The 27,729-nt window shown below is 36.3% G+C and overlaps 1 protein-coding gene across 1 annotated transcript; it reads left to right on the top strand.

Moving 5' to 3' along the window:
- The first annotated feature begins 1,212 nt into the window (after window positions 1–1,212).
- On the top strand, window positions 1,213–27,726 carry LOC100762456 (vomeronasal type-2 receptor 116). The gene is made up of 6 exons (XM_027411639.1): window positions 1,213–1,421; window positions 17,641–17,932; window positions 18,304–19,110; window positions 19,811–20,038; window positions 21,435–21,558; window positions 26,828–27,726. The coding sequence occupies exons 1-6, from the start codon at window positions 1,213–1,215 to the stop codon at window positions 27,724–27,726; spliced, it is 2,559 nt and encodes an 852-aa protein (XP_027267440.1).
- Window positions 27,727–27,729: the final 3 nt, after the last annotated feature.

Raw genomic sequence — 27,729 nt, 5'->3', positions numbered from 1 at the left:
TCCTTTTGCTATTTATTATCCATCTTTAACCTACCCAAAGCAGACATGAATTGTCTCATAGAAAAAGGGAGACTGTGGCTCCATGAGCTTCATTTGACCATCATACTTACATGTGTTTAACTAAAATTGAAACTCTGATTAATGTAATTAGGATTTGAGTCAGTGCTATTATATTGGACTACTATAAATCACAATATATACTTGATTAATTAAATAAACTAGAAGCAGAAAAGATTATGAATCACACAATGGACTTTTAGGCTATACCAGATGAATTGCACACAAACATTGAAATGGCATTGAAAAATGAACTTGCCCTGTACAAGATATGAGCAAAAGAATGCCATGTTTATAATGACAGCCAGAAAATGCTGCATTTTCATTCATAATGACTACGGATGGCAACATTAAAAGAGATCTTTAAGAGATAACCAGTTTTCACATAAAATTAGAAAATTATGGAATACAGGTCCCCTTTTTCTGTTTAATGGAAAATTGACTTGGATAGAGGAAACAGAATATAACCTTATTCCTGATCTCCCTAATTACAAACATAGCAGTTAAGATTATTGTTGAGTGCTGTGTAATTCTATGATCCTATGGCTCGTTCCATGATTAATTGAAACAGCTGTAACTGAAAAAAATTCCTGGATCTCATCCAAGTATCTTAATGACTTTCCTCAGAATAGGAAAGTCCAAAAATAATTATTGTAATCGGGGACTGAGTGGGGGGAGGATGTGGGAAATGTAAATGAAATGAATTGTTTGATGGTAGTGAAACTCTTGTTTTGGCCAATATACTTTGGATTACATGGATATTTTCTTGGGGCTGCATATTTACTTTTAATATTTACATCATCCTCAATGCCTTCAACATAAAAAACTTCTTGGTTCACAATTATGGTCAAATCTAACCCCAGATACCTTTTCCCCGATGGTCTTTCTGTCAATTGTCTTGTATGACATCATAATGCATGAAGCTTGATTTTCACTTGAATGCAGAGCCACAGATGCAGTGCCTAAGGGAAGAAGTCTCTGGGGGCATTACAGGAAGCTTCTGAAAAAAGAACTTGGAGTGATTAAAGTCACAATTTCACTGACCAACAAAGTCACAAGCTCACTTTCACAAAAACATAGCTGCCAGACATTATGGCTTCTATAACATAAGGTTTCTATAACTTGCCATTTTATGTATTGGAAGACATTTATATTATGTTCTCTTGGAGTTTTATCCCTTGGATCCTGCAGATTCCCAATCTGGTTTGTGCTTTTGAGATCTCTGAGTGCTTTTTCAGAATCAAAAACTTTCGTCATGATGGAAATGTGATGATTGGTGCATTTTTCCCTCTTCATTACTATTACACAGTCAAGAAAATTCCTCATAAAATCCTGATAAATGATTATGAGGATCTTTATTTACAGTAAGTACCTGTTTTTCCAGAATTATTAGGAACTTGGGGCTGTATAAATACCATTATAATTCTCCCAATTTCTACTATGATAATCACTCTTTTCCAATCTCATGTTTTTTTAAATACTTTTTCTTCTTGATGTCTTTGATGCTCACATGGGATCAGTTAGACATTTGGCTTTGTTCATTTTAATATTTAATGCAATTGAGTTTTCTTTCAATGTTATGTCACGTCTATAGCAACCCATAATATGCATATTTTAAAATTAGGTTCTTCAGAAGGATTATTAATCAAGGATTGATATCAACTTCATGTCATTCTAGAAACTGAGCAAATTTGTCAATCTAACATCATGCATGGAATTCAGGAGTTGCTCTTATAAGAGAATGCATTGAAAGCAGCAAATCCTGAATTCCAAGTGTGATGTTAGATTGACAATTCTTGCTTATATTAGATAGTGATAATTCTAGTTCAAGAGTATCAGAATTTTTGACTGCATCTCCCAGATATAAATATCAGATTGTTGTATCTATATGTTTTTTCTGCAAATTTTCCTGATGCTCAGAAACATTTTTATGATTATTTGTTTTCTCTATATAATTTCTAATATGCCTTTCCTCATAGTTAAAAATCTGTTCATGAAGACACATTGTTTGTGTTGGTAGACACATTATAATTTTTCTTAACAGTTCTCAGCTCTGCAAGATTATGTGATAGTTCCAGACATATCCATTTGATATACTTAAACCAAAATGAAAAAAATAATCATGTGTTTCTTTATAAAGGAGATAAAATACATTTTTTCCATAAAGATGTTGCTAGAGCAGTGGTAATACATTCAATAAATATCTGTTAATAAAAAGCACAACTTGAAATTCACATTGAATACAACATGAGAAAATGGAGTTACATAATAAAGACCATGCAGGGATTCAACTAATGGAAAACACAAAATGAGATAAAAAATAACATGTGTGAAAGAGTATTACTGTGATTTTGCTCAAAATTTGGTGAGGTGATAAGTCAGGAGATCAGAGTAGAGAAGAAAACATTCAGTTGTGAAATGATCTTAGAGATTAAGAATAACCTGTCATTTAGTCTAAAAATGACACAGTAAACATGATCACAGAAATTCAAAACAAAATACCTGGTTTTGGCTCCTTCACTCATCACTCCTCCCTCTCTGCAACTGGATTCCAGAGATCAGCTCAGTGTTTAGCTGTGGGTCTCTGATTCTGCTTCCATCAGCTACTGGATGAAGGCTCTAGGATGGCATATATGGTAGTCATCAATCTATTTATTGGAGAAGGGGATTTAAGGTAGCCTCTCAACTATTGTGTCGATTGTTGTTGGGGTCAAACTTGTAGATCTCTGGACATTTCCCTAGTGCCAGAATTCTATTTAAACCTATAATGGCTTCCTCTAGTATAGTATCTCTTGTTCTCCCCTGTTCTTCTGATGAGGGATGTCCTTCTGTGTATATGTTTACCTTATTGGCTGTTGAATAAAACACAGTTTGCCAATAGGGGAGCAAGATAGGTGGGACTAGGAGTCGAGGAGAATTCTGGGAAATGTAGTAAAGAGAAGTCTTGTGATCCAAGCAGAAAGGGAGATAGCATGCAGACTCAGAATATAAGCAGGGACAAGCAGGAAATCACTCTCTTCCTTTTCCTCCTCCACTCTTCTCTGGGAGTCACCATGTGAGCCCCACAAGAGAGGGCACATGCTGCTGACATCCTTGATCAGATGAATTTATAAAATATATAGATTAATAATTATGGGTGATGCTTAAGACAGAGATAGCAGATAAGTAATTCTAGTCATTGGCCAGCAGCATTGTACGCAATGCAACTCTATGTGTGTTACTTGGTACCTTAATGTGGTGGCAGGGCTCCGCCAGATTGGCAGAAAGACTTGTTACATTCTTCCCCTGACTAGATCTTCCTCCTCTCCCATATCCTCCTCTCCCTTTCTCCCCTTCTCTTTCTTCTAGCTCCTTCTTACCTCCCCCCAATTAAATAAGGAGATCTTGTCCCTTTCCCTTTCTCCAGGGGACACGTAGGTCTCTCTTAGGGTCCTCCCTGTTTCCTAGCTTCTCTTACAGTGTGGATTGTAGGCTGGTACTCCTTTGCTCTATGTCAAAAATCCATATATGTGTGAGTACATGCCATTTTTGTTTTGGGGTTTTTTTTGGTGATTGGGTTACCTCATTCAAAATGGTTTCTTCTAGTTCCATCCATTTTCCTGCAAATTTCAAAATTCCATTGTTTTTTTTTTTTTCTGCTGAGTAGTACTCCATTGTGTAAATGTACCACATTTTCTATAACCATTCTTCAGTTGAGGGGCATCTCGGTTGTTTTCAGGTTCTGGCTATTACAAATAATGGTGCTATGAACATAGTTTAACAGATGTCCTTGTTGTATGAATGTGCTTCTTTTGGGTATATGCCTAAGAGTGGAATTGCTGGATCTTGTGGTAGACTGATTCCCATTTTCCTGAGGAATCACCATACTGATTTCCAAAGTGGTTGTATGAGTTGACCATATTTTATATCAGCAAGATTACCATTTTGTCTCATTTGTGTTAGCTGATATAATAAACTTAATGGTGGATGGAGAATCTTCTACTACTTAAAAATTAATGCTGCCTGAACTCTTGTTCTCTTTTACACTGTACTTTCTTTAGTAAAGTAATATTGTGCATTTTAAATATTATGCTTTTCCCTTTAGACAGTACTGTAGCAAGACTGTGCCTGCCAAGAGCATACTTTTAATTACATGAGCTTTTATTGGCTGCCTTGTCCACAATAAAAGAGGATATTTGCCTGTAAGAATGATTTTTACTTCTAATTAAGTAAACATAATGGCTAGGAATTGTTATATTTAGGATGAATGACTAAAAGAACCGTCTTATGCAGCACTTTTTCTCAATATATTTTTCATATATGTGGAACTTATAAAGGATATATACTTCAAAGCATAACAAGAAAAGTATCTATCTTGATTATGATTAGGTTTCCTTTCCAGGTGTTTGTATTCATACTAATAGTTTTTGAGTTGTTGTTCTAGTTCTCTCTTTTATTGAATTCATTCATATTCTTCTACTTTGGTAATTATATTCATCACAAGAACCATGAATACAGAATATAACAAAATATTAAGAGCTACAATTGTTTTTCATTACATTAGTTTCTGTATTTTACTTACTTTAGAATTTTAATTTATGGTAAGCATAATTACTTATAAGCATTTTCTTATACATAGAATATAAGAAATACATGCTAGCTTTCTGATTAATATAAGCTTATTTTCGTGAATACAGTTGTTTTTTTAAATGGTTTATATGAATTTTAAAGTCTCTAAGTTTTTACTATTTTCATTTAGTTTTTTGTATATCTGTTTGTGTTATGTGTATGCATCACACATATACATTCTAAGGCCTATAAACGTCTCCTTATTCAATGTAATATGTAAGTGCTGTCTTCACCAATAGGCCTTTGCCATCCATTTTTTCAGAGTAACTGAAAGTCTTGACAAAAGTGTCAGAGGCTTAGAACTCCTTTCCCAGTAATGTAATTAAATGTAAACCATTCCTGATACTACAATTTTCACTTCCATAACAAAGATATGTCATTGAGGCATTTCCTCAATTATTTGTTGATTCCATTTAGATTCTATATGTTTATATTTTGAGATGCTTTACAAAGTACATTTCCATATAACTCCTCAAATGTTGTTCTTCCCCATAATGCATTCCTTGCTACCTTTTTATCCTCCTCTTCAGTGAATCCGATAGCTGCAGTCTCCACTCTGTCTTTCTATAAATACACATTCTATTTCCTCATCTTTGTGCAATTCTCTCTTCCCAACTAGTCTGTTACTCTATACCTAACCTCTGTTATATGGGTGGTAGAATGCCTATTAAAATCTTAAAAGTTAACACTATATGACAAAAAATACAGAAAATATTTGTACTTTATCTGTCTGGATTACCTCATTTAGCCTGTTTTTTTTTCAAACTAAATCCATTTACATGTAAATTTTTATTATTCCACTTTCTAAAAGGTAAAGAATAGTCCACTGTACAGTACATTTTCCTATCTACTCATCTGTTTTTGAGTATCCAAGCTGTATCTAATTTCTGGATATTAGGAAGCCCAAGAATGAACATGGACAAACTTCCTATCAAATGCACTCTGCAGATGCAATATAGAATCTCTGTACTCTTTGTGAGGTAGTATGCACAGTCCTTGGAGTATAGTCATATAAATGCAATAGCAAGATCTTTAGGTAGAACTATTCCTGGTTTCCTGAGGAAATTACACCTATATTTGCATAACTATTGTATAAGTTTGTATTCCTTCAATAAAGAACTTTTCAGTAGTCCGACACCCTTGCCAAATTAGGCTGTTGTTGGTTCTCCTGATATAGGCCATTGTGTTTGTTTATGTTGAAATCTTAGAGTAGTTTTGAATTTCATTTCTCTAATGACTAAGGATGTTGAACATCCTTTAATCATCCACCAGAAATTTGTGTTCATCTTTTGAGAACTGTTTAGTTTTGTTAACCATTTTAATTGGGTTATTTTTCTTATATCAATTTTTAAACAACTTTATATATGTTAGATATTAACTTTCTATTTGATGCATATTTGGTAAAAGTCCCATTCCTTAGGATTCCACTTTGCCTGGATGACGAAAATTTCAAGAGGTCTCATTAATTGGTTATTGCTATTAGTGTCTCTACATTTGGCAACTTGTTTACAAAGTATTTTCTTGAGTGAAAAAATGTTCAAGATTATCTTGCAGTTGATCTTCTATCTGATTCTTGGTATCTGGCCTTATGTTAAGGTCCTTACTCCATTTGGAGTTGATTTTTCTTCAGGGTGATAAGCATAGTTCTTTTGTATTCTATGTTCATTCATCCCGTTTCATTCAAGCCATTTCTTAAATGTGGTGTCTTCTCCATTGCATATTTTTGACTTTGCAATAAAAATCCAGGTGTTAATAGATTTATGGCCATATATGTGATCCTTAATTTGATTTCATTGATCAGAGTATATGTGTTTATGCCAATTACATGCTGTTTTGTTATTCTGATAACAGTGATGGTTTTAAGTCCCAAAGTTCTTTTATTACTGAGGATTCTTTTAGCTATCCTGAATTTTTTTGTTGTTCAACATGAAACAGAAAATTGTCTTTACATTTTCTGTAAAGAATTTTAGTAAAAAGATTGATGGGAATTGCATTGAGTGTGAATATTTCTTTTGTAGGATGGGAATATTTATTATATTAATCCTACTAATCCATGAGAATAAGAGACCTTCCCATCTTCTGATGTCTTCTTCAATTTCATTCTTCAATTTCATAAAGTTTTCATCAAAAACTTCATTTCCTTTGTTAGAGTTATACCATAAAGTTTTTATTTTGAATCTATTTTAAAGTGTTCTAATTTTCCTGATTTCTGTTTCAATGTGTTAGTCATTTGTAGATAGGAACACAATTGATGTGTTGTGTATTTATTTTCTGTCCTATTTTTTGTGTATAACAGTTGTAGAATTTTCCTGGTGGAGTTTTAATGTTCTTTCATGTATAAAATCATACAATCTCAAATAAAGAAACTTTGACTTGTTTCTTGCCTGTTTGTATCAATTTGATCACCTTCAGTCATCTTAATGCTCTAGGTAAGACCTCAAGTAATACATTGAATAGGAATTGACATCATTGTCTTATTCATTAATGTAATTGAAGTTCAGTATTTAAATTGATGTAGATTGAGTACTTGCTGTATATTGCCTTCATTGCGTTGAGTTATGTTCTTTGTATTCTTACTCACTCCAGGATTTTTACACAAAGGAGCATTGAATCATATGAAAGGTACTTTCTTCTCAAATGAGATCATGCAGTCTTTGTCTCTGTGTCTGCTTAAGTGGTAAATTGCATTCTCAATTTATTTATTTTTTTTAGATTTGTTATTGTTCTGTGAATGTGCTTATATAAGATCTCTGAGTAAAAATGTTAAATTCTGCTAAATTATATATGTTCTGTACAGTTTTTTGTTTCTCTTTTTAGATTCATTTAATTTTCTTTAAAATAAAACAATCTTATTTTACATATCAATCACAGTTCCCTTTATCTCTTGTCCACCTAGTTATCCCAACACCTCGACAAACCATCTCCATCTCCTCCTTAGAGACAGAAAGGCATCTCATGGAGAATAATCAAAGTCCCTCATCATTTGGGGGCAGGACTGAGGCCCTCCCCACTTTATCTAGGCTGAGTGTGTTAGGTAATGGGCTCCAAAAAGTCAACTCATGCACTAGGGATATATATTGGTTCCACTGCCAGGGGCCTCATAGACTGCCCAAGACCCCCAATTGACACCCACAATCAGAGGGCCTAGTTTGGTCATAGCAGGTTCCTTAACTGTCAGTTTGGAGTCTTCTGAGCTTGGTATGGTCTTATGGTGGTTCCCAAGCTATCAGACTGGGGTCCATGAGCTCACACTTGCTCAGGTCAGCTGTTTCTGTGGGTTTCCCCACCGTGATCTTGACCCTTTTTTTCATCACTTCTCCCTCTCTACAACTGAACTCCAGGAGTTTGGCTCAGTGCTTAGCTGTGACTCTCTACTTCTGCTTCTACAAGCTATTGGATGAAGGCACTATGATGGCATTTAAGATAGTCAACAATCTCATTATAGGGGAAGGACTTTTAAGGTACCCAATCTGCAATTGTTTATTTCATTTGGGGTTAATCTTATGAATTTTTGGGAGATTCACTAGTGCCAAATTTTTCATTAACACCTTAATGGCTGTTTCTTTCAAGGTATATCTTTCTATGCTCTCCTCTCTCCTTCCCCCAACTCAAGCTTCCTGATTATGCATGCTCTCCTCCCCAGTCACTGTCTGCCCTCCTCTCTCTCCTATCCCCCACCCCTACTGATACACTTCCAGTTTACTCAGGATCATGTTCATTTCCCCTTCTTGGAGGGTACATGTATATCTCTCTTTGGGTCCTCCTTGTTTCCTAGCTTTTCTGTGGTTTTGGATTGTGGCTGGTTATACTTTGGTCTCTATCTAATATCCACTTATGAATGAGTACATACCATGTTTATCTTGTTGTGTCGGGGTTACCTGACTCAGCATGTTTTTTTCTAGTTTGATCCATTTGCCTATGAATTTCAAGATGTCATTTTTTTTAACCACTCAGTATTACTCCATAGTTTGCTGTATTTTCTTTATCCATTTTTCTTTGAGGACCATCTAGATTGCTTCAGGTTCTGGATATTATGAACATAGTTGAACAGATGTCCTTGTTGTATGAATGTTCATTCTTTGTGTATAAGCCAAAGAGTGGCATTGCTGGGTCTTGATGTAGATCATTTCCCAATTTTCTGCGAAAATGCCATGCTAATATCCAAAGCAGCTGTACAAATTTGCACTTACATCAACAATGGATGAGTTTTCTCCTTCCTCTACATCCTCTCCAGCATAAACTGTCATCAGTGTCTTTGATTTTAAACATTCTGACAGATGTAAGATGATATCACAGATTTGTTTTGCCTTTCATTTCCCTGATGACTAAGGATTCTGAAATTCCTTAAGTGCCTTTTGGCCATTTGAGATTCCTCTGTTGTAAATGATCAGTTTAGATCTGTAACCCATTTTTATTTGGATTCTATGGTGTTTTGCTATCTAATTTCTTGAGTTCCTCTATATTTTGGAGAACAGCCCTCTGTTGGCTATGGTATTGGTGAAGACCTTTTCCTATTGTGCAGGCTACAGTTTTGTCTCATTTATCATGTCCTTTGCCTTATAGAAGCCACCTCCTTTGCCTTATAGAAGCACCTCAGAATCTGTGCTACTATTGTTATGTTAAAGAAGTGCTCATCTGTGCCCATTCATTCAAAGGTAGTTCCCACTTTCTTTTCTAAGAGACTCAGTGTGGGTTGTTTTGTTGAGATCTTTGATCCATTTAGACTTTAAGTTTTGTGCATGGAGACCAATATGGATCGATCTGCAACCTTCTACATGTCAGCATCCAGTTATGCCAGCACCATTGGTTGGAGATAATTTGTTTTTTCTATTATATAATTTAAGCTTCTTTGCCAAAAATTCAGGCATACATAGGTGTTTGGATTAATACCAGGGTAATAAATTCAATTCCATTCATCCAATTTTCAGTTTTTGTTCCACTACCAAGCTGTTATTAGAATATCTATATAGTAGAGCTTTAAGTCAGGGATGGTGATGTCTCTGGAAGTTCTTTTATTGTACAGGATTGTTTTAGCTATCCTGTGTATTTGTTTTTCCTTATAAATTTGAGCATTGTTCTTTCATGATCTGTGAAGATTTGTGCTAGGATTTTGGAGGATTACATTGAATCTGGAGATTGCTTTTAGTAAGATTGGCATTTTAACCATGTTGATCATAGCTATCCAAGAGCTTGAGAGTTCTTTCCATTTTCTGATATCTTCTTTAATTTCTTTCATTAAAGACTTGAAGTTCTTGTCATACAGAATTTTTACTTGTTTGGTTAGAGTTACCACATGATATTTTTATGTTGTTTATTGTTATCATGAAGGGTGATGTTTCTCTGATTTCTTTCTCAGCATGTTTAACCTTCTCTATATAAGAGGCTACAGAGGTGTTTTTGTTGTTGTTGTTGTTGTTGTTAATCTTGTATCCTGCCAGTTTACTGGAGGTGTTTTCCAGATGAAGGAGTTCCCTGGTATAATATTTCAGGTCACTTATGTAAACTATCATATAAAGTGTAAATATTGAAACTTTGAATTCTTCCTTTCTAATTTGTACCACATTGATCTCCTTTTGTTGTCTTTTTGCTCTAGCTAGAATTTCAAGTACAATATTGAATAGATACCACCAGAGAGGACAGCCATGTCTTATTCCTGATTTTAGAGGACTCACGTTGAGTTTCTATTTATTTAGTTTGATGTTGATGTTGGCTTACTGTATATTGCATTTATCATGTTTAGATATGTTCCTGTTAGTCCTGGTCTCTCCAAGACATTTATCATGAAGGGTGTTGGATTTTGTCCAAGGCTTTTTCAGCATCTAATGAGATGATAGTTTTTCTCAGTTTGTTTATATGGTGGATTACATTGACAGATTTTCCTATGTTGAACCACCCTTGCATCTGTGGAATGAAGCCTACTTGATCATGTTGGGTGATTACTAGATCAATGTTCATGAAGGAGATTTGTCTGTGATACACTTTCTTAGTTTTGTCTTTGTGTGGCTTGGGCAACAAGGTAGCCTCAGAAAAAAGAGTTGGGCAATAGCCATAATGTTTCTATTGTGTGGAACAACTTGTGGAGTATTGGTATTATCTCTTCTTTGAATTTCTTGCAGAATTCTACACTGAAATTATCTGGTCCTGAGCTTTTATTGGTTTGGACAACTTTGACGACTACTTCTGTTTCATTAGGGGTTATGGTCTACTTAAACTGTTTATCTGTTCTTGATTTAATTTTGGTGTATGATACCTATCCAGATTTTTTTTCTTATCAGATTATTTATTGTTTGGGGACCTAGCTTCTTGAGTTCTTAATATATTTTGGGGAACAGTCCCCTGTCAGATGTGGGGTTGGTAAAGATTTTTAGCATTTTGTGGTATGCCATTTTGCTTGGTGACTGTGTCCTTTGCTTTACAGAAGTTTCTCAGTTTCAGGAGGTCCCATTTATTAATTGTCCATCTCTGTGTCTGTGCTACTACTCTTATGTTCAGGAAGTGGTCTCCTGTTCCATTTCATTCAGGTGTATTTCCCACTTTCTTTTCTAAGTGTTTCAGTGTGGCTGGAGTTATTTTGAGGTCTTTGATCCATTTGGACTTAAATAATTGTATGGGCATATATATTGATCTATCTGCAGTCTTCTTACATGTCAACATCCATTTATGCTCATACCATTTTTTGAAGGTGGTTTCTTTTCCATTGTAGAATTTGAGATTATTTGTGAAAAATAAGGTATTCATAGGTATGTGGATTAATATCTCGGTCTTCCTTTCAATTCCATTGGTCTACTTATCAATTTTTGTGCCCATACCAAGCTATTTTCATTACTATAGCTCTATAGTGGACCTGCAAACCAGGGATGGTGATGCCTCCAGAAGTTATTTTATTGTACGGGGTAATTTTGATCTCCTGTGTTTTGTATTTTTCCATATAAATTTGAGTTTTTTTCATTATAGGCCTGTGAAGAATGTTGCTAGGATTTAGATGGGGATTGCATGGAATCTGTAGATTGCTTTTGGCAAGATTGCCATGTTTACTATATTGATCCTACCTATCAAAGAGCATGGAGATATTTCCATTTTCCGATATCTTCTTTAATTTCCTTTTTTAAAGACTTAAAGTTCTTGTCAAACAAGTCTTTCACATGTTTGATTATAGTTACCCAAAGATATTTTATATTGTTTGTAACTCTTGTAAAGGGTGCTGTTTCTCTAATTTTTCTCAATCCATTTATCATCTATATATAAGAGGTTTGTTGATTTTTTAAGTTAATCTTGTATCCTGCCATTTTACTGAAGGTGTTTATCAGCTGTAGTAGTTCCCTGGTGGAATTTTTCAGGTCACTTATGTAAACTATCATATCATCTACAAATAGTGAAAGTTTGACTTCTTCCTTTTCCATTTGTATCCTCTTGATCTCCTTTTGTTGTGTTAATGCTCTAGGTAAAACTTCCAGTACAATATTGAAGATATATGAAGAGAGTGAACAACCTTGACTTGTTCGTGATTTTAGAGGAGTCACACTGAGTATCTCTCTATTTACTTTGATGTTGTCTATTGGCTTGCTGTATATTGTGTTCATTATGTTTAGGTATGTTCCTGTTATCCTTGATCTCTCCAAGACCTTTATCATGAAGGGGTGTTCGATGTTCTTGGAGGATTTTTCAGCATCTAGTGAGATGGTCATGTGCTATTTCTTTTTCAGTTTGTTTGTATGGTAGATTACATTTACCAATTTTCTTAGGTTGAACCATCCCCACGATCTCTGGGATGAAGTCTACTCAATCATGCTTGATTTTTCTGGTGTGTTCTTCAATTCAATATAGCAGCATTTAATTGCATATCTTCACATCAATGTGCTTGAGTGAGATTGGTCTGTAGTTCTCTCTCTTTATTTGTTTCTTGTGTAGTTTGTGTACCAACGTAATTGTATTCTCTTAAAGAGATTTCGGTAATGGGCAATGCCCTTCTGCTTCTATTCTGTGAAACCCGTTGAGGAGTAGTAGTATTAGGTCTTCTTTGAATTTCTTGTAGAATTTTGCACTGAAATCATCTGGCCCTGGGCTTTTTTTGGTTGGGAGTCTTTTGATGACTGCTTCTTTTATAGGTCTGTTTAAATTGCTTATTTGTTCTTGTCCATTTCCTTTAAATTTTCCAATTTTGCCGAGTGAAGGTTTTCAAAGTATGATGGGCTGATTCTCTGGAATTTTCAGTTTCTGCTGTTATGTGCCCCTTTTGTATTTCTGAATTTATTAATTTGCATGCTGTCTCTCTCTGTGCCTTTTGGTAAGTTTGGATAAAGGTTTGTCTATCTTGTTGATTTTCTCAAAGAAAAACTCTCTTTTTATTGAATCTTTTTATTGTTTTCTTTGTTTCTACTTTATTCATTTCTGCACTCAATTTGATAATTTCTTGGTGTTTACTCCTCCTGGGTTTGTTTGCTCTTCTTGTTCTTGAGATTTCAGTTGTGCTCTTAATTCAGTAGTGTGACTATTCTCCAGTATTTACATGTAGGGACATAGTCCCATGAACTTTCCTTTTACACTGCTTTCAATGTGTCCCATAAGTTTGGGTATGTCATGCCTTCATTTTCATTGAATTCTATGAAGTCTTAAATTTCCTTATTTCTTCCTTGAGCCAGGAGTGGTGCAACTGAGCATTGTTCAATTTCCATGTGTTTGTAGGTTTACTGCAATTTGTGTTGTTGTTGAATTCTAAGTTTAAACCATCTTGGTCTTATAAGATACAGCGGATTATTCCAAACTTTTTATATGTTGAGGTTTTCTTTGTTGCCAAGTATGTGGTATGTTTTAGAGAAGTTTTCATTTGGTGCTGTGAAGAAGGTATATTGTTTTCTGTTTGGATGGCCTCTTCTACAGATGTTTTTTAAACCAATTGGGTCATAACTACTGTTAGTTCCTTTATTTTTCTGTTAAGTTTCTGTCTGGTAGTCCTGTCCAGTGTTGAGAGTGGGGTGTTGAATTCTGCCATTATAAGTGTGTGGGGTTCAATTGCATTTTGAGTTATAGTAATGTTTCTTTTATGAATGTGTGTGTGCCTTTGTAATGGGGCATATATGTTCAGAATGTGATTCCACCTTGATGGATTATTTCTGTGAATATGAAATGACCTTATTGATCTATTTTGATTAATTAAATTTGAAGTCTAATTTGGTAGATATAGAATAGCTACACCAGCTTGTTTCTTGTGTCCATTTGATTGGAAAATCTTTTCCCAACACTTTACTCTGAGGTAAGTTCTGTCTTTGAAGTTGACGTGTGTTTCTTGTACATAGCAGAAGGATGGATTCTGCCTTTGTATACATTTGTTAGCCTGTGTCTTTTTATAGGTGAGTTAAGACCATTGATATTGAGGAATATTAATGACCATTGATTATTGATTCTTGTTTGTTTCAGATTTGGTTTTGGTCATGGTATTCTGTGTGGATTTCCATTTTTTTAGCTTTGGTAATGTGGCATTATTTATTGCCTATGTTTTTGTGAGTGTAGCCAACTTCCTTGGGTTAGAGTTTTCCTTCTAGTACTCTCTGTAGGGCTGGATTCGTGGATACATATTCTTGAATTCTGGTTTTGTCATGGAATATCTTGTTCTCTCCATCTATATTGATTGGAAGCTATGCTGGGCATAGTAGTCTGGTATATAGTCTCTTAGTATTTGTTGAACATCTGTTCAGGAACTTCTGGTTTTCCAAGTTTCCATGGAGAAGTCATGTGTAATTCTGTTAGGTTTGCCTTTACATGGTACTTGGCCTTTTTCCTTTGCTAATCTTAATAATTTTTCTTTATTCTCAATGTTTGGTGTTTTAATTGTTATGTGGTAAGGACACTTTTCTGGTACAGTCTATTTGGTATTCTACAAGCTTCTTATCCTTTCATTAGCATGTCCTTCTTTTGGTTGGGAAATTTTTCTTCTATGATTTTGTTGAATATGTTTTCTGCATATTTGAGCTGGGCTTCTTTGCTTTCTTCTGTACTTATTATTCTGAGTTTTGATCTTTCCTTGGTGTCCCATATTTCCTGGATATTTTGTGTTAAGGATTTGTTAGACTTAAGATTTTCTTTGGTTGATGAATATATTTCCTATAGTTTATCTTCAACACCTGTGATTCTCTCTTCCTTCTCTGGTATTTTGTTGGATATGCTTGCATCTATAGTTTCTGATAATTAAACTAGATTTTCTATTTCCAGATTTCCCTCTTTTTGTGTTTTCTTTATTTTCTGTACCTCAGTTTTCAAGTCTCGAAGTGTTTGAATTGTTTCCTTTACCAGTTTCACTGTTTATTTCTTGGCTTTCCCTGCTTTCTTTAAGAGAGTTGTTTATTTCTTTCATTTTTTAGATTTGTCTTTTCTTCTGTTTGTTTCATTTTTGTTTCCTTTTGTTCTTCCATTTCTTTAAGTGGTTTTCTCATTTCCTCTTTGAAGGCCTCTATCATCTTTATAAACTTGTTTAAGGGCATCTCTTCTGCTTCATCTATGTATGTATGTTCAGGTTTTTTGGTATAGAATCCCTATACTGTGGTGGTGTCATATTAGTCTTTATAGTGTTGAATTTGTTCTTATGCAGTTATCTTTCCATCTCTTCTTTATGTCGGTGAAGTTGGGGCCTCTCATTCTCCTGGTAGTCCAAGGCTCTATCCCCCCCTCTCCCAGTGGCTGTGTGTCCAAGACTCCAATGGTCACAGATGTTGGATGGTTTGTTCTTCCCTATTTTCTCTGGGAGTTTGGTGGGCAGGAAGGGAATGTAAGACTGTGGGTCAGGGGACTCTAAGTGAGGGGTGGCAGGAGAAGGCCAAGAACTCATCTCTCCTAAGTGAGGGTTCAAGACTGCATTGGTGGCAAACACCAGATGGTTCTTCTGCTTCAATGTCTCTCTGAGAGATTTGTTGGCTGGACAGGACTGCGGCTTTTGCTCAGGGGACTCTAATGGGGTGAGGAGGCAGAAGAAGGCCAAACACTCACCCCTCACAGTGGGTACAGGTCCAACCCTGCGATGGCAGCAGATGCTGGATGTTTTGTTTGCCTCCATATCTCTCTGGGAAATTCATTGGCAGGACAAGACAGAGACCTAGGGGTAGGGGACTCCAACAGTGGTGGGTGGTAGGCAGGAGAAGGCCTGGAACTCACCTCTCCCAGTAGGTGTGGGTCCAAGAAATGGCAGCCCTGTTTTTTATTTTATATATATATTTTGGATATAAGCCCTGTATCAAATATGTAGTATTAAAAATAGTTTCCCATTCTCTACTCTGGCCATTTATCTGAATGGTAGTGCCTTTTTCCATACAGAAGGTTTTTCAGTTTCATGAGGCCCCAATGTGAATTGTTGATTTCATTTCCTGTGTTATCAGTATTGGGGCAATATCCCAATGATTTCAGTTCTATTTCCCAATTTCTCTTCTATCAAATTCTGACTTTCTATAATATACTTAGCTTTCTGTTTAAGCCATTGATCCATTTGGATTTCAGTAACATGCAGATTGATAAGCATGAATGTATATGCATTCTCTTCCATGAAGACACACAATTTGACCAGAAGCATTTGATGATGGAACATCATTGTCAAATATCAGGAATTTAAAGGAGTATACAATTATGCCAAGAACTTCAATTTGAATCCATTGATCAATGTGTCTGGTTTGATTGCAATAACACTTTGATTTTATTAATGCTCTGAAGCAAAAACACAAAAAGTACTCTGTAATACTTTTTGATATCAGGAATGGTGATACTTCTGGTTCTATCATTTAGAAATACCTTTGATAATATTTGTTGTTGTTATGGTTTTCATTTTGTGTATATGAGTGTGTGTGTATGTATGTATGTGTGTGTGCATGTGTTTCCATCTGAAGGTGATAAGATTGCTTTCAGGTTCTGTGAAGAAATGTGTTGGAATTTTCAAAGGTATTGCACTGAATCTGTACATTACTATTGGTATGATTGTTTTATTACTATATTTATCCTATTAATCCAGCAGCATAGGATATCTTTCCTTCTTCCCATATATTCTTACATTTCTTCTTCAATTTCCTATATATTTTATTATATGGGTCTTTTACTGTCTGGTTTAGAAATACCCTAAAATATTTTACAATACTGATTGTATTGCAAAAGTTGTTACACAGATTTCTTTCCCATTCAACTTGTAACTTATACTAACTTATATACCTGGACATTACTGTCTTTGTGTATGAATTTGTATCTGGATATTTTAGTGATGTGGTTTATTAATTGTAAGAGTTTGCTGGTGGCATTTTAGACTTATATATATATATATATATATATATATATATGATCATATCATCATAAAATAATGATACTTTGAATTCTACCCTTCTTATTTGGGTCTCCATGATCTCTTTAAGTAGTCATTACCAAAAATATGAATAAATATATATTTATATGGATTTAAATGTTGTATTTAGAAATACATTCATATAAATGCACACATATATATGGAACAACAACTGATGAAAAAAGGAGGCCATGAATTTGAAGGAGAATATGGGAGAGAAAATGGCAGGAATTACAGGTAGGCAAGGCAAGGGAGAGAGGTTGCAAATCAATTAAATTTCAAAAAGAAACAAAACAGTGTTACCTTAGAAAACTTAATTGCTGAATCTAGAAATGTTGTCTTTTCATACTAATAGAGGCTGAGAAACTATGATTTTTATTTTTAATTGCTTCTTTCCTGCTTTTAGGGCTGAATGTTTTGTGTTTTCTCACAAGAAAGACAGATAAAACAAGTTCACTTTTAGTTTTAATTAACCACTGTTATAAATATAGGATCATAATTAATCCTAACTATAAAATACCCCTTCTAATTCTAGGTAGTCAATGGAAAATTTAAAGTATTGGTTTTGTGGAAACAAAAACATTTGAATTATAAAATGAATTACACTAAAGGAGCAGAGGTGTATTGTCTAAGTCTTCCTCCTATATATTTTTATATCCTTTGTACAGGTATAAGTTTAAGAACTACCAGTTTGTCCTGGCTCTGGTATTTGCCATTAAGGAGATCAACAGGAACCCTCAGCTTTTACCTAACACATCTCTTGGATTTGATTTTTATAATAACCCTTTCACTGAAAAGAATACTCTTATGAATGCTTTTATTTGGCTCACAGGGATGAATGATGCCAAAGTTAATTACAATTGTAAACTTGAGCAAAAGTCAGCAGCTGCGCTTACAGGAACATCATTTGCAATATCAGCCCATATGGGAACCCTGCTTCAACTCTACAAAATACCACAGGTGAGAGAGTGGTGTTACAAAACAGGAAAGTAGCTTTCCTTTGGTGATCTTTTGAATGTCTACAGAGATAAAATGGGGTAATTTGAACCACTAATCTGACAATGAATACATATCTAGATATTTGGTGATGTATCAATATTTTTCTGCTTGGAATAGAATGGAAAAGCAGAGGAGAGAACACAAAAGGTTTTCTTGAGCTTAGGAATCTTGACATAATTTTTTTTTGAAAACCTCACAGCTAGAGAGTGCTTTCTTAGAAAATATAACGTGAAGATTAGCATCTTAACAAGTCCCAACCATTGCTTCAAAAGTAAAAGTGTATTTGATGCCAATGTTACTACCCTTTTTTCAAAATTCTGCTTTCTCCTTAGCTTACCTTTGGGCCTTTTGACTCTATCCTGAGTGATCAAGCACAGTTTACATCTCTCTACCAGATGGCTCCCAATGACACATCTCTGCCACTTGGCATTGTCTCTCTGATGCTTCATTTCAAATGGAGCTGGGTAGGACTGCTCCTCACAGATGACCACAGAGGAATGCAGATTTTATCTGACTTGAAAGAAGAGATGAAGAAAAATAGAGTCTGTGTGGCTTTTGTGGAATTGATTTCAGGTACCTGGAATTCACTTTCCCACAAATTCTGGAAAAGTCTGGGAAAGATTGAAGACTCATCTGCAAATGTGATTATCATTTTTGGAGACACTGATTCTCTTCAAGGTTTAATGAAAAATATAGGGCAGAAATTAACAACATGGAAAGTCTGGATTATGAACTCACAATGGGATGTTACCAACCACAATGATTATTTTATGTTAGATTCTTTCCATGGGAGTCTCACTTTTTCACACCATTATGAGGAGATGGTGGATTTTACAAATTTTATACAAACGGTTCACCCTTCCAAATACCCAGAAGATACATATCTTCCTAAATTGTGGCATTTGTTTTTCAAATGCCCATTTTCTCAAACTGATTGTAAATTGTTGGAGAACTGTCAACCAAATGCTTCCTTGGATTTATTGCCTAAGCAAAATTTTGACACAACCATGAGTGAAGAGAGTTACTATATATATAATTCTGTGTATACTGTGGCACACAGTCTCCATGAAATGATTCTTAATCAACTTCAAGTTCAACAACATAAAAATGGAGAGGAAATTGTATTTCTCCCCTGGCAGGTAACCTATCTTCATTGTGTTTTAAAATCACTATTGTTACACTGAGATTCTTTTCAAAGTTACCAAACCTGAACACTGTAGGTGGTGGTATATGTGTTCAAAAAGCATAGGAGTCCCTTATTTGTTTCTCTTGAGCTCAATACTTACCTAAATTTCTTTATCCCTGTTAAATTTGGTTCCATATACAAGAAGAAATGAGTTTAGGCAGTATAAAATTTGTTTTACAAATTGCCTCAGAGTCACCTTAATAATAGATTGAATAAGAAAAAGGTAGAGTTCCTATGTATATTTTTTCACAGGAGAAATGAAAAAGTAGGTGCTTAAATATCACATTGTTACTAAACACTGCAGCAATGGTTATGCATGTAAATAATCATTTAATTGCCATTTTTAAATTGGCGTTTTACCTTCATATTATACATTGAAACCTTAAATATATTTAAAAAATAAATAGGAGTGTCCAGGTTTGAGATTTGCCTCATCTTTGACTGCTAATGTGGTTTCTCTTAAAATGGTAGTACATTTTATGATTAAAATACTAGTTCTTATCACAATTTATTTAACATTACCAAGTAAAATTGCCTATAATAAAATTGCATTTTACTTCAGGGACAAAAAAGACAGAGAGACTTTCCATTACTTTGGTTCTATTGTAACTTTCAGTGACGACTCTAATAATAAGTTCATGTATCTCTTCTAGCTCCACCCATTCCTACAAAATAACTATATGAATAATCATGTGGGAAGCCATATGGTAATGGATATGAAATCTAAGTTCGATTCTAAATATGACATTATCAACTTTTGGAATTTTCCAAAAGGTATGGGACTAAGGGTGAAAGTAGGATCATTTTCTCCATATGCTCCACATGGTCGACAATTATCTTTAACTAATCAATTGATACAATGGCCTGCACAATTTACAGAGGTAGGTTTGTTCTTATTGCAATGGTTTGGAATTACTAAATCAAACAAAACATGTTTGTCTATGCAGAAATTCTTAGTTTCTCACTCAGATCCATTCAGTATACAACTACGAATCCAGAACAACATAATAATCTGAGATTCAGACTCTGAGCAATAGAATTATTCATTTTTTAATGTTTCTTAATTTTCATTCATTTCCTGTTATAAATATATGTTAAAGTAAATTTTGTGTCTTGCTTCAAAACACTTGATATGAGGTTTATTTGATGCCTACTTGGGAAATAGCAAGACAACTTTTCGAGGAATTTAATTCTCTAGCACAGCTATAAGGTATAAAGGATGTATGTATACATCTTCAGTAGTTATATTGGAGCTGAAAACAAATTTGTGAACAAAAATAATTGAAAGAATTTATTTGGCTTTCAAACTGAGAGAACAGTTTCATTAAGTTATAGAAAGCATAACTGGAGGAGCAGGAAGCCATTGGTCATATTATAGCTACATTCAGAAATCACAAGTGGTAAATGCTACTGCTGCTTCCTTTCTGCTCTTCAGTCACCATGAAATATCCAATGAAATACTGTAAACCATTTTAGTAGTCCATGTAATCTCATCTGAAAATACCTCAGATGAGTGTGTAAATACGCATTTCTTAGTGGTTATAAATATTTCTAAGTTGACAATTCTTACGGAAATAAAGGATGCTTAACTTTGTAGTCAATATAGGCAGACAAAAGATCAATCTGGAATCATACATGGACATGCCACAATTAACTAAATTCTTCTTAATTAACCATGTCACTTACTGATGTGGAATGTCCTTCTGTATATATGTTTCTCTTATTGGTTGATGAATAAAATACTCTGTGGCCAATGCACAATAGAGGCAGGAAGATAGGTAGGACTAGTAGACAGGGAGAATTCTGGGAAAGGAAGGAGAAAGCGATAGACAGAGTGATGCTATACACAGACTGGGAGGATAAGACAATCAGGTGTTGTCTGGTAAGATAAGGTCATGTAGAAATACGTATATTTATAATTATAGGTTAATAATTAAGACAAAGCTAGCCAATAAGAAGCCCTAGCTATGAGCCAACATTTTATAATTAATGTATTATCTGTGTGTTTATTTGGGGCAAGGCAGCTGCGGAATGTGGCAGAACAGAAACCGCCAGTTATAACCTTATAGTTTACAAAATTCCATCAAAATCATGGTTTTTGGGTCATATTTTAATACTATGGTCTTGTGTTGAGCACAACCCACCAAAACTGGTGGTACCATAACTATTATCTTCACTTATGATTATAAAATCTAAGAGTTAATAGTTTAATATTAAAAACCTCTATTCATCCCTAGAAGACTGAACATTTTCTAAAACAGTTTCCATTTTCTTCAGATACCTAAATCTGTATGCACTAATCTCTGTGGACTTGGATTCAGAAGAACTCTCAAAGAGGGTCAAGATGTGTGTTGCTTTGATTGTACTTCCTGTCCAGACAATGAGATTTCCAATGAGACCGGTAAATGAAAGTCTAAGAAACATTCCAAATTACCATTAAATTCTAAAAAATCAAAGCCAATGAAAAAATATCTAAAAGAGAACTGCAGAGACAAAACTTTCCTTCCATTTTTTTGAATTTTAATGATACAGCAAGTTATATTTCTTCTTGAATAACACAAGAATGAATTTAAAATTCATACTAGATTTATGGTATTGATCTACTACTTATTTTCTTGACTGAAAAAAAAAAAACCACTTTCCTCATCCAATAGTTTCCATTATTTTTTGCAAGCTACATTTTAATCACATCTAAGACTCACTTAAGGCTTTGGTTTACTGTCTATTTTCTTTCTTTCTTTTTTATTAGTTCAAATTAGGAACAAGCTTGCTTCACATATAAATCCCTTCTTCCACTCCCTGTCCCTTCCCTCCCCTCCAACCCTTCCTCCAACCCCTCACCTGCCTCCCACTCCATCCCCCCTTCACTCGCCAGCAGGGTAGGGCCCTCGCCGGGGTAACCCCAAAGGCCACCACATCATACTGTGCCTGGCCTTGCAACCTCCCGCCCATGTGTCCAGGCTGAGAGAACATCCCTTCACGTGGGATGGGCTCTCAAAGTTTCTTCTTACACCAGGAAAAAATACTGATCCACTACCCGGGGCCCCATAGAGTGCAGAGGCCTCCTCATTGACATCCATAATCAGGGGTCTGGATCAGTCCCGTGCTGTCCTCCCAGACAGCAGTCTGAGGTCCATGTGCTCCCCCTTGTTCAGGCCAACTGTTTCTGTGGGTTTCACCATCCTGGTCCCGCATCAGTCACTGGATGAGAGCTCTAGGATGGAATATAGAGTAATCAGCAGTCTCATTATAGGGAAAGGGCATCTAGAGTATTCTCTCCACCATTGCCTAGATTGTCAGTTTGTGTCATCCTTGTAGATCTCTGGAAATCTCCCTAGTGCCAGATCTCTTCTAGGACCTTTAATGGCTCCCTCTGTTATGTCATCTTCCATGCTGCTCTCATCCATTCTTCTTCCAACTAAGTATACTTTCTACCATTTTTCCTCTTTTTAATTTTTTAATTTTATACTTTTTATTCTTTAATTATTACTCACATTTACATATCCATCCCCCCATTTCCTTGCCCTCCCATCCTCCCTGTTCCACACCATCCCCCAACTCCTCCCTAGGGATAGTGAGACCCTCCACAGGGAACATTCAAAGTCCATCATATCATTTGGGGGAGGGCCTAGGCCCTCCTTTCTGTATCTGGGCTGCAATAGTATCTCTCCATGGGGAATGGGACCCAAAGTCATTTTATGCTCTAGGGTTAAAGACTGGCTCCACTGTTAGAGGTGGTATAGACTGTCTTGGCCTCTCAGCTGGCACCCATATTCAGAGGGCTTGGTTTGGTCCAATGCTGGTTCCCCAGCTTTATGACTAAGGTCTCCATGCTCTCAGTAGGTCAGGTCAACTGTTTCTGCGGGTTTCTGCAGCACTGTCTTGGCTCCATTACTCATCCCTCCTCCCTTTCCACAACTAGATTCCAGGAGTATGGTTCAGTGCTTAGCTGTGGGTGCCTGTTTCTGCTTCGAACAGCTACTGGATGAAGTCTCTAGGATTGGTAACCAAGGTAGACATCAATCTCATTATAGGGAAAGGGCATCAAAGGGAGCCTCTCCACCACTGCTTGGATTCTTAGTTGGGCTCATCCCTGTGGATCCCCCTAACATTTCCCTTGTGCCAGACCTCCCTCCAAACCTGTACTGTCTCCCTCTATCAAGGTATCTCCTTTCCTGCCCTCCTCTATTCCCCCCTGTCTCAGTCCTCTTGTTCTCCTCCCACCTCCCCATCTTCCCTTCAAACCTCCTTCTTCTCCCCCCTCCCACAGCTTCCATTTTACTCAAGGGTTCTTGTCCTCCTCCCCTTCTTTGAGGGACTATGCAGTCTTCTCCTGGGGTCCTCCTTGTTTCCTATTGGAAAGGAAACAACTCTCACCTAAGTTCCAGAGTTCAGTTCAGTGTGTATCTGTGGATGTCTGCCTCTGCTTCCATCAGCCACTGGATGAAGCATCTAGAATGGCATAGAAAGTAGTCATCAATCTCATTTTAGGGGAAGGGCATTTAGGTTATCCTCTCCACCATTGCCTGGATTGTCAGTTCGTGTCATCCTTGTAGATTCTTTTTAAAAATTTTAAAATTTAAATTAGAAACAAGATTGTTTTACATTTCAATCCTCATTCCCTTTCCCTCCCCACCTCCCCTGCCCCGACTAACACCCTACCTATCCAATACCATTTCTGCTCCCCAGGGAGAGTGAGGCCTTCCATGGAGGGTCTTCAGAGCCTGTCATATCGTTTGGGATAGGGCATAGGCCCTCCCCTGTGTGTCTAGCCTGAGGGAGTATCCCTCTATGTGAAATGGGCTCCCAAAGTCCATTCCTATGCTATGGATAAGTACTGATCTACTACAAGAGGTCCCATAGATTTCCAAGGCCTCCTCACTGACACCCACATTCATGGGGTCTTGATCAGTTCCATGCTGGTTTCCCAGTGATCAGTCTGGGCACCAAGAGCTCTGCCTTGTTCAGGTCAGCTGTTTCTTTGGGTTTCACCAGCCTGGTCTTGACCACTTTGATCATCAGTCCCCCTTCTCTGCAACTGGATTCCAGTTCAGTTCAGTTTTTAACTGTGGGTATCTTTTTCTACTTCCATGAGCTTCTGGATGAAGGCTCTAGTATGATATATAAGTTAGTCATCAATCTCGTTATCAGGGGAGGGCTTTTAAGGTGGCCTCACCTTAAAAGTGGTGAGGCTACCTTAAAAGCCCTCCCCTGATAAAGAGATAGTTAGTTAGTGTCACCCTGTAGATCTCTGGACATTTCCCTATTGCCTGATTTTGCTTCAAGCCTATACTGGCTCCCTCTTTGATGGTATGTTTTATACAGTCCTTTCACTTGTTTGGTTAGAGTTACCCGGAGATATTTTATGCTGTTGTGGCTATTATTAAGGGGTTTATTTTGTGATTTCTTTCTCATCCCATTTATTGTCTGTATATAGAAGGGCTACTAATTTTTTGAGTTCAACTTGTATCCTTTTCCATTGCTGAAGGTGTTTATCAGCAGTAGGAGTTCCCTGGTAGTTTTTTTTGGGCAGTTTTCTGTAAATTATCATAGCATCTGCACATTGTGAAATTTTGATTTCTTCCTTTTCAATTTGTATCCACTTGATTTCCTCTTATTGTCTTATTGCTCTGGCTAGCACTTCAAGTACAATATTGAAGAGATAAGGAGAGAGTGAACAATCTTTTCTTGTTAATGGTTTTAGAGGAATCATTCTGAGTTTCTCTCCATTTAGTTTGGTATTGACTATTGCTTTGCTTTATATTGCTTTTATTATGTTTAGGTATGGTCATAGTGTCTCTTCACAGCAATAAAAACCCTAAGACACTTGGCTTTTTACAAACTTTCCATGTCCTTTTCCACACAAATCCCCAAGCCTTGAAGGTAGGGATGTGATAATGACATTTCATTTAGGAATGAAGAATACAAAGTCTTTCATTCTCTGTATGTTCATTTGTGGTTCTTATTAATTACTATCTATCTACTACAAGAAAAATTTCTGAGGATGGAATGATAAATTGATGTATGAGTATGAGGATTCAACAGTAGGAGTCATTTTATTGCTATGATCATTCAGCAGATTGAATATTTAAGGTTTGCTCTTTGGGCTAATAATCAATCTAACCTGTCAGGACCCAGCCCTATAGGGTCTTTGTGAGTTGTTTTCCAGCATAACCACAGGTACCTCCTGTTTCCCTGGCCTTGTCTCTCTAGCATCAACAACCTGTTGGTACAGACTGACCTTCAGGCCTGTGCTGGCCTTTTGTTACTTCCTGTTTTGAAACACTGTGCCTTGCCCCCATCCCCTTCCTGCTTTGTTGGCCTTGGGCAGGGGTTGTGGTTTCCTTGTTTGTGATAGGGCATGGGAATGTGTTCTGCTAACAGGTGGTAATTTTCCATTTCCTCTTGTTATGATTGTTCATAAACTGCTGGCTGCTATAAACCAATGGCATTCACTTCTACTGAATGACCTGAGTTGTGTCCTTCTTAATCCACAGAGTCTCGCCTGGTCTGGTTATTTGGTCACTGGCGCTGGCGCCAGTATCACTAGCCAATTTCCTGCAATCATTAATAGTATCAGTTCTGGGTTCTATCTAATGGAACAGGTGTTAAATACAATTAAAATGCAGCTGTTACTCTCCTCACAGTCCTGGCACTGTTGCAAGTAGGCTATTATTGATGATGGCAAAGTGGAGTCAGGATAGGTTAATAATTGGGAATTTATTAGGGGAAAATACACAAGAGAACCGGTGACCAGGTTTGCACCTGGATGGACACAGAAATGCTTCGCAGTCAGCTCAGCCAAGCAATAGAGCTGTGTGCATGCCTCCCACCTTCTTAAACCCTTGTTATATAACTGTGACCATGCCCAAATGGGCATGGTCAGCGATACCTATAATCACGGTTTCTCCTTACAGGCTATTGTTTCAGTTCACAGAATATGCAGCTAAGTGAGCTAGATGATTACTTTTCTTCTCTGATTGTGTGTATGGAAACTTCTAGGACTAGGAATGCTAACTAGAAGTGGTGAAGCTTCCAATAAGTATCTGCTAGATTTTGCCAAGTTCTATGCCATGACTACATGTTGCCTTCAGTAACAGTCTTCTGACCAAGATATAGATAGTAATCACTTTTACAAAAACAGTTTAAAAGGATGTAACACATGAAAAATATATGAATATGCAATACTCAAGATCTATCAGATAATGAACAAACTTAAAAAAATCAGTGGACTTTGTGAAAATGGGTAAAGTGGGAGACTTATCTGTGATCAGCATTATAATAACTATTTTTTGAAGAAAATTCTTCTGTTATACATGTGAAAACAGGTCCAATTCAAGTTGAAGATGGGGCTTTATAAGGAAGTGACATAAGAATTAAGTTAGGTTTACACAGGAATTTAGTAAAGAAGTTACTTTAATCAAATTTTTAAAACATTTTAAAATCAAGGTAAGTGTGAAAGTAAATATAGATAAAAGGCATCGGGCTTAGTTAATTTGTGGCTCCATGAAAAACATAAGGTATATGAATTTGGAATTCCTTACTACAGAGTGTTCATTTATTTGTGTCTGAAAGATCAAATAAAGTCCAATCAATTGGTTCTGAAAACTACCTTAGTATACAAAGAAACATCTGAACACATACTCCTGATCACCTTAATTTCTTCTCAGATATGGATCATTGTGTGAAATGTCCAGAAAGCCATTATGCAAACACAGAGAAGAACCACTGCCTCCAGAAAACTGTGACATTTTTACATTTTGAAGATCCCTTGGGCATGGCACTCAGTAGCACAGCCTTGTGCTTCTCTGCAATTACAGCTACTGTTCTTGGCATCTTTGTGAAGCATAGAGACTCTCCCATTGTAAAGGCCAATAATCGGGCCCTCAGTTACATTCTGCTCATCACACTCATCATATGTTTCCTCTCTTCCTTGCTCTTCATTGGGCAGCCCAACACAGCCACCTGTATCCTGCAGCAGACAACATTTGGAATTGTGTTCACTGTGGCTCTCTCCACTGTGTTGGCCAAAGCTCTTACTGTAGTTATTGCTTTCAAGGTTACTTTCCCAGGGAGATTAATGAGGTGGCTAATGATATCAAGGGCCACTAACTACACCATTCCTATCTTCACTCTACTCCAAATAATCCTTTGTGGAATCTGGCTTGGAACCTCTCCTCCCTTTGTTGATCAAGATTCTCATGCTCAACATGGACACATCATAATTTTATGCAACAAGGGCTCAGCCATTGCCTTCCACTGTGTCCTGGGGTTCCTCTATTCCTTGGCCATTGGGAGCTATATCATGGCCTTCTTGTCCAGGAATCTTCCTGACAAATTCAATGAAGCCAAGTTCCTGACATTAAGTATGCTTGTGTTTTGCAGTGTGTGGGTCACTTTCCTTCCTGTCTATCACTGCACCAAGGGGAAGTTTATGGTGGCTGTGGAAGTCTTTTCTATTTTAGCTTCCAGTGCAGCACTTCTAGGCTTTATATTTGCCCCCAAATGTTATATAATTTTGTTAAAACCAGATAAGAATGTGTTTCATGGCATCAGAGACAAGAAATAACTT

The sequence above is a fragment of the Cricetulus griseus genome, chromosome 4 (genome assembly GCF_003668045.3).
Source record: "Cricetulus griseus strain 17A/GY chromosome 4, alternate assembly CriGri-PICRH-1.0, whole genome shotgun sequence".
Lineage (NCBI taxonomy): Eukaryota > Metazoa > Chordata > Mammalia > Rodentia > Cricetidae > Cricetulus > Cricetulus griseus.
The sequence above is the reverse complement of the archived record's forward strand: the minus strand, read 5'-3'. Positions and strand labels throughout refer to the sequence as shown.